At 45.7% G+C, this 8,516-nt stretch overlaps 1 protein-coding gene across 4 annotated transcripts in view; it reads left to right on the top strand.

The window, feature by feature from the left end:
* The window catches only part of RIMS1 (regulating synaptic membrane exocytosis 1), a 432,846-nt gene extending 424,939 nt beyond the window's left edge, over positions 1-7,907 (top strand). For all 4 annotated transcript variants that reach the window (XM_054998089.1, XM_054998175.1, XM_054998012.1 and 1 more), the window contains one exon: positions 7,574-7,907. In XM_054998089.1, the coding sequence (XP_054854064.1) occupies positions 7,574-7,792 (219 nt within the window). In that variant the 3' untranslated portion in view covers positions 7,793-7,907. The remainder of the gene's footprint in view (positions 1-7,573) is intronic.
* Positions 7,908-8,516: the final 609 nt, after the last annotated feature.

The following is an 8,516-nucleotide window of genomic DNA, read 5'->3' on the forward strand; positions in this document are numbered from 1 at the left end:
TTTGTATATATTCCCTATTCTAAATAATTGTCTTGAACTATGGAACTCAACAAAACACGCAGATTTGAATCTAGAATTTTAATGTCCTTCCTAGAAATAAGTGATCATGGTAATCCACCCCCGTGCCCTAATAGGGATATGGCAAGCATACATATTTAACAACAAATATTAGTATACTCCTTCAGACAGTTGGTGTAGCAATAACCAGGGCTATAGTCTATCAAATTTTATATAGGACTGTCTGTCAAAAAACAGAGTCTAAGATTATACTATCTCAGTGCACTGGAAATTTATCATCAAATACCTGTTTTCACGCCAGGCAATAGAGTGTGCATCAATAGATCTGTAAAATGAAACTGGGGCGGTGTGTGAGTGTGTGTGTGGAATCTATACACACTTGAAGGAAGTCCCAAGTTTGCAAAAATAGCTGAATTCTAAGAAGAAAAATCCCAGGAGGATTAAAACTTCCCAAAAGAATAGAAACGGCACTTATAGCTTTAAGAAAAGAATGCCCGCTGATCTCACAGTAGCTAGGCAACCAGAACAATCTTACTGAGCCTTCCAAGGATGGTTTCTGTAAAACAAAGCCGTGGCTGCAGGAGGTGGATTCAGGACTCAGCCACTACCTTGTATGCAGTTGCTTTCTGTGGACATTGCTTGTCTCCAACTAGTCCAGCATTTTGTTTTCAATACTAGCCCTTTTCAGACGTTTGATTTTGGTGCACTAACTAGGCTACAGAAATTAGTTCCCCTGGAGGAAATGGCAGCTTTGAAGAGTGGAGTCTATGGCACTAGCTCCCTCTCTTCCCCAAACTCTACCTTTCCCAGGCACCATCCCTAAGTTTCAGGAATTTCCTAAACTGGAGTTGGCAACTCTAAGAGGATTGCAGGTAGCATGTGTTCTTGTTAAACATGGCTAGAGTATCAAAATCAAATGTCCACACAGGACTAATATTCAGACAAATTCCTCCGGAAAGATCACCAACAGAGTTGTAAACTGCATAGCACGAGCCTGGGCTAGGAAGAATATTCTGCTCTTGAAAAATATGGTATTTTTAGGCTGCTTATTTAATATGATTTTAATGTATTTTAAATTTGTTGTTTTAATGTTAATTTTTTTACTCAACTGTTTTTATATTGCAACTTGCCTTGGATTCTGAGATGCTTGGGAGAAAGGCGGGTAAAATAAATATTTTTTAAAATAGCCCTTTACTGTTGTTTATTCTCAGCATTTCAGGGCCATAGATCTGGAAGATGACTGGTTTTAACCACCTACAGTTTTAAAAAATGCAGGCCTTTTAATGTGCGATGTGATTTTTTTCATTTGAATATGAGACCGTGTTTTTAGAATAGTAAAATTTCTGGTTATAAACAAAAACAACAACACCTCCCAGATCAATGGTAGTGTAAACATCTGACTCACCCAACAGTCTCTCAAAGTGGGTTTTCTGAAATCATCACTCTTACTAAATTGCCCTGAAATGAAGTACTTAAGGAGGGATAAGAATAACTTTAGGAAGTTTTTTTTAAGGAAAGCGTTGATTATACATAGATGTTTCTGTATATAAAATTAACTGTTCTTATTCAGCTTATGTGTTCTGTTGCCAGCAAGTCAAAGATGCTAAGATAAATACAAAACCTTGATCTTGTGAGGAAATCATTTCCTTTCCATTCATTTCTCTGAACCCTACCAAGAAATCTGCTATCCCTCTCCACCTAGCAACAGCCTTAATCTTGTTTTCAAAGGTTTACAAGCTGAGACAGACCATTCGTCTACAGTGGTATTGTCTATTATGATTGGAAACTACAGAGATGCTTTTCCCAATTCCTGCTGCTCAGTAAGCTGTTCTTACTGGAATGCCAGGGATCACATCTGAGACTTGGGCCGTTTCCAGATGGCTTACCTGAAGCCGCTCCATGCCGCAATGTTGTGGATCGTGCCGGGGAAAACGCGTTTTGCGCGACGTCATGCAAAACTTGCGTGAGAAAACGTGATATTTTGCGTTTTCCCCGGCATGATCCACAACATTGCGGCATGGAGCGGCTTCAGGTAAGCCATCTGGAAACGGCCCTGCATGTAAACTGTGTGCTCTGTCAATAAGCCTCCTATCCTGCTTCTGAATATGTCATTAGGTATCACAGATGATCAGTGGTTGTTTATGTCAGTGGGAGCTACAGAAAGTGTTCTCCAGATAGTAACAATTTCTCTCCACCTTTTAAAAACATGATACCCATCAGAGGTTAGGAAAGGTGACACACTCCAGGGCAAAGAAATTATCTGTAACTATTTGAAGTTCAAAATAAGAGAAAGGCAGAAAGAGCTGTAAGCTCACTGAAGCAAAACATCCTTGGTGTGATGTGAGCAAGGGTCCAGTAGCACCTCTAAGACTCGCAAAATTTGCCACCCCAGATGGAAAGAAGAGACAGGGAACTAATGACCCATATTTATTTTGCAACAACATATCATTGAACATGTATACATGACAAGGGCCTGACTAGCGGTACAGGTCAGGCCCTGGGGTCACCCCTGGACCTCCGCCCTGACCTGTCTGAGTGAGCCACGCTGCCCCAGGCGCGAGTCATCCAAGCACATGGCTGGGACCCAGCCGACCAGGCAAATGGTTCCCCCCTCCAAGCCTATAGCACCTCGCCATAAAGTAGGAGGGGCTTACTTTTACAGGGGGAGCCACGCAGCAGTCTGCCCTCTCAGCTGGCAGCCATCAAGCAGTACCAACGATTCTGACAGACCCCAATTCCCCCCAAATGGGGATGTTCCAAAGGTGCTCATTTCTCATTCTGCTCATTTCTCCCCCTCCTAATCCTGCCACTACAAGGGCCAAGCCTCTGCTTAGGCCCTTGCACCCCACAGGAGGCCTATTGCCAACCGGAGCCCTTGCTGCAATTCTTCTAAGAAAATGTCATTGCCCTGCACCGAAAGGTGGACACCATCCCCTCTGTAGAGGTCAGCAAATCCAGCCCTTATTTGCAGGTGGGGCAGATAAATCCCTAGCTCACCCTCTAATGCTTTAAATAAGGCTCTATTGGCCTTACGCCTACCCCTTTGGCTCAGGACACCAGGACACCACTTGCCTATCACTGCAAGTCTGTGTGTACCTGCAAAGGCTGGAAACAGGTCATTACCACCCAGGTGAATGACCACACATGAGAGGGAGGACTGCACCTCCCCTCAAGCCATCAGCCCACTACTTGCCTGTGCACTGCAAGTCTGTGTGAGCCTGTAAAGAAAGGACCATGCCCTGTAAGCCAAGGTCATTACCACACGGTGAATGACCAATGTGAGGTGGAGGACTGCACCTCCCCTTGAGCCATCAGGCCACTACTTTCCTCAGCGCTGCAAGCCTGTGGGAGCCTGTAAGGAAAAGGCCATGCCCTGTGAGCCAAGGTCAGTACCATGTGGTGAATGACCAGGACGTGAGGCAGAGGACCACACCTCCCCTCAAACCATCAGACCACTACTTGCCTGGGGGCTGCAAGCCTGTTTGAGCTTGTAAGGAAAGGGCCATGCCCTGTGAGCCAAGGTCATTACCACATGGTAAATGACCAGGACATGTTATTGTTGTGAGGAAAGTGCAAGTCTGCGTGAGCCTATATCAGAAGGGCCATTCCCCACAGCCAGGGTCATTTCTGCACAGGTGAATGACTAGAATGTGAGCTGGAGGACTGCTCCTACCCTCGAGTGCACCAGGCCACATTGCCTATTTATGCATGTCTGTGGGGTCTGTAATGGAAGGGCTGTGTCCTTGAGAAGCCCAGCTCATTACCCCCAGATGAAGGACCAGGAGTAAGGCAAAGGGACCTCACCTCCCATCAAACAGTAGTAGCAGCCTGGCCATCACCGGCACAGTGGCTAAGTGCAGAGATGCCAGACCCTTCCTTAAGGGCTTGGGCCATCGCTGTGCTAACCCTCAGAATCTAACTCCCGTGCCAACCATTAATGTCGTGCGATCCCGGAAATAGCCTGGGCTTACATCAAACTGAGAGGTTTATGGGCAAACCTAAAGGTGCCTAAGTCACCTGATAGCTGCCAATGGATATGAGGCAAGCCCCATAATATTCCACTCCCCCATAACTGAGAGAGAGATGCACCAGTTCAGCCATAACTCCTACAGACCAACCTGCACCGCAGCCTAGCAACTGCTGGCCAGTTGGTCATAGGTTTACTGCATGCTGGGGGCGATGGAACCCGATTGCCAAGCAACCATGGCCCTCCCTGCAAGCATAGCTCAGAGAAAATCCAAGGGACAAGCTGCCCGTTCCATCTGCAGGCGAGACCAGGAATTGCTTCAAAACATAAACACCAGGACCAGTCTCCAGGACCGGTCTCCAAATCCTATGCCATTTGGATGAAAGAGGGTTAGGTATGGGCACCACTGCCTAATCATCCACGTGAAGAGGGCTGAGGGGTTATCTAGTTCCATCCCCCACAATCCAACTGCCATGAGGATTGGAAAATTCCAAGCATATATGGTCTATAGTAAGTCCCCCATTCTGACTGGTCAATGGGCCACTGCTCAGCCCACCAGTGCCCCTGAACTAAACCCAGAAGCCATTGGGCCCCAAGGCAGTGGAAACTCCAAGGAAACTCCACTTCTAGGTGCCAACACCCTGTAGACAAGGCTCGGTGCCCCACCAGCTGCTGTAGCTCCCAAAGGAGGTCAGCTAGCAGCCACCTGGCCCAGTGAGGCAAACCTCTTAAGTCTTATTTACTTGTCTCTCTCCTCAGGTCCACCTCATCCTTCTCCTCCACTTCCTGAAGAGGAGGTTAACCCCTGATATGCTGCTCCATTTATGACTATGTCCCTAGTGGACTAAGTCAAGTAGTAACTCAGTGGCCAAACTGCAAAACCCAAAGACAAGACTCAAGACAATATAACCCAAGAGTCTAATCATGGGAGTCCGGAGACTGTCACCTGACCCCTGGAGCCCCCATAGCCATACACTAGGGGCCAGTGGACTTACCTACCTTGTCAATCAGGTCCACTGTCACCTGAACAGGACAAGATTGCGGCAGCTTCAGCCATATCCGCTACTGTCCTTCCAATTGTGCTAATCTGTTAGAAAGATCAGATCACATATTAGACTTCTGTGCCTTGCATGACAGCTTTGCAGATTTCAGCAGATGCAAAAACACAGCATGCCATTAGGTGGCGTGACAAAATCTAAAAACAACTCTTTAGGCCTGCAAAGCTACAAAATTGAGCAGGGAAAAGGTGGAAGGGGTTTAACAAGCCACCACCCTGGGACTGTAGATCCTTGCTAAGCCAGTAGAAATAATGTGTGCAGCAATCCACCCTTTAGATGACCGCAAGCCCCACCCACCCCAGCCTCAGCCAGGCCTTCACTGCTGCTGCTGCAAGTACTCTCTCCAAATAAAGTGAAAACAGTTGGGGAAGCCTAGATAGGCTGGAGGCCTGCAGGGGCTGGGCCTAACCCTGCTTCAGCCCTCTTGACTGATAGCCCAGTATTTCCTTCCTTCAGCCACTACATCATCCTCAAAGGATGAGCCTGCAGGGCCACTTTGCAGGAGGCTTATTCACTGGCTGCTTGCCCTTAGCAGGGCTACTACCCTTTTTGGGTTGCATGATGGAAATGTACAGTAATGTAATGTACTAAAAAATGACTGCTTATAGAGCTTCAAAGCCCAATAGGAACACAGCATCCCCAAAACTCTCAAAATAGTCACCCCCAGCACAGGATAAGCTGCAAAAGCGCCACCAAAATGGCTGCTACTGCCAGTAAGCAGAAGGCAAATGAGGCCACACAAATGCCATGCTCAAAATGGCCACCCCCAGAACTGTACATATTGTAGATTCTTTCACAATATGACCATCACTGCCAGGAGGCTAAGCTAGCCACCAGGTGCTACTCTCAAAATGGCCATACCCAACTGAATAAACTGCCAAGCCCTCCCACAAAATGGCCCCTGCTGCCTGAAGACCTTAGGCTGAGCTATTGCTGCTGAAAATACTCCCTCCCAAGTAAGTGTAACTGGTGGGTAGCCTAGATGGGGGGGGCCTACCAGTATCCACCCTGCTAGGCCAGTAGCAATTACATATGAAGCCATCTTCCCCTCAGATGGCTGCAATTCACCCCTGCAGCCTACAGCAAAGCCCTTGTTGATGCTGCTGGAAGTACTCCCTCCCAACAAAGTGAAAAGTGGGGGAGAAGAGGAGCCTAGGTAGGCCAGAGACCTACAGGGGCTGGGCCTCACCCTGCTTTAGCCCTCTTGACTAATAAACAACAGGCCCCAAATGTAAATAAGAAAAAGTCCCTGCCAAACCACTGAGCCTGGCGCTGGGCCCTGGCTCTCATCCTGGAGGCTACTGCTGCCTAGACCTGAGGACCTTCAATAAAACCAGCCTCAGAGGAGCTCAGCTTGAAGTATGTTCTGCTCAGGCTGAACTCAAGGCAACTGCAGGGGAGCAGTGGCAGAGCCACCTTATAAAGCTCTTGGCTCTCCCCCTTCCTTAATCCCCAGATTGGCTGGGAAGTTGTCTGTCAGCTCTTCTTCCTGCGGGGAGGCAAAAGGTGGCCCCCAGCCTTAAGTAGCTACACTGCTGTCTGGGAGGGCCAAATTGTGGTAGAATATGAGTTTTCATAAGCCACAGCTCACTTCTTCAGATACGGCTTTTTCACAAGGTTGGTGGATTTCTATTCTGTACAGCTAAATGTGGTGCCATCAAGATAGGTAGCCGTGTTAGTCTGTCTGTAGCAGTAGAAAAGAGCAAGTGTCCATTAGCACCTATAAGACTAACAAAATTTGTGGTAGGATATGAGCTTTCGTGAGCTACAGCTCACTTCTTCAGATACAGGAGCTGTGGCTCACGAAAACTCATACCTTACCACAATTTTTTTAATCTTATAGGTGCTACTGGACTCTTGCTCTTTTCTCCTGTCACAGACAGACTAACACAGCCACCCACCTCGGTGTGATGTGTATATGTGTGTATGCCTTTAAATAAACCCTTGTAAACTATTTTGGTTTCCACTCCCCAAAGGATGTAGGGCCGCAGCCTTACTAGGGTTCCAGTTAAGTATGTGAGTTATAATTATAGGAGGCTCTAAGTGCCAATATTCTTCCTTCATTGGAAGTAATAAAGAAGCCTTATGTTGGAACTGCCCAAGTCTCCTGTGTGCTGAGGTAAGCCCATTCCTACATGCCCCACCCCTGGAGTATATGACGCTTGGGATGCTGTGGCTCTCTTTGGATACTCAATGTTGTTATAGCAAGATGTGAATGTTGTCTGTCTCTAGCATTTTCAGTCATATATCAGGGGAGCCAGTGTGATCTGGAGGATTACTTTGCTCTTTCCCCACACTAAGTTTGTTTTTAAGCTTTTTAATATGATGTGACCATTTTAAATTCATACAAATATGTTATCTTCTTATAGTGATACATTTGTCTGTACTGTACTATGCTATGCTATCTCATACAAAATAAACTAAACTCAGTAATGCTATTCCATGACCTTTCTACTGCTCAGGAGGCGGGGGGACATAGTAATATATTTATCAAACATGCTTTGATTCTGTCTATTGTCCTTCCTTGCAGGTGATAGTCTGGGGAGACTATGGCCGGATGGATCACAAATGCTTCATGGGAGTTGCACAGATCCTGCTGGAAGAACTTGATTTGTCCAGTGTTGTAATAGGCTGGTATAAATTATTTCCACCTTCCTCCCTGGTGGATCCAACGTTGACTCCTCTGACTCGCAGGGCTTCTCAGTCGTCTCTGGAGAGTTCTACTGGGCCTCCCTGCATCCGGTCTTAGTAAACAAAACAGCAGGTGCTCTCTAACAAAGCCGTTATCACCCAGGATAACAATGGGGGGGAAAGCTATTTACAACAAATGAGGAGCATTTTTTTAAAAGAGACAATCATTTCAATTTTGCCTGTAGTAGTTTATCCAAAAATATGTCTGAGTTGTTTGTTACAAGGTGGCTTAAGTTGACCTAACAAAGCACTATATCAAAATACAATCCACTTGGCATAAAGTCCCTAATGCTTAAAATTGTAATGAGGAGGGATATTTTAGATTAAACTGGAAATGCTCACTCTTTTCTTTTCTTTACAGAGACCACAGACAGTGTTAACTTCCTAGTGTTCCTGTACATGTTACTTCCACTTGTTTTTTTGCTGTATTATTCCGCCAGTTTGGTGAAAGTCTTCATGATGCTAATAGAGACCCTTCCTTTCTTTTTCTAAGTCGAACCAAAAAGGGCTGAAGTACATCTCTGTAAGCATCTCTAAAAGTGTTCACCTGCCAGAAATGCCATATGATATGCCAACTATATGTTAATTGCTCCTCAGTTCTGGTTCTTCATAATCTTAACGTGTGTGGAAAGCCAGAATAAATGACCAACATGTAATTTAATGTATTCTTTTTTATTAGAGTTTTTCATCATTATTCAATGTAAAAATGAATATATTTGCATTTGTATATCATAATTTCTTATGTTTTATGAACATTTTGAATGAGGGAGATTTGTACTCCA

The sequence above is a fragment of the Eublepharis macularius genome, chromosome 1 (genome assembly GCF_028583425.1).
Source record: "Eublepharis macularius isolate TG4126 chromosome 1, MPM_Emac_v1.0, whole genome shotgun sequence".
In the NCBI taxonomy this organism is placed as follows: domain Eukaryota; kingdom Metazoa; phylum Chordata; class Lepidosauria; order Squamata; family Eublepharidae; genus Eublepharis; species Eublepharis macularius.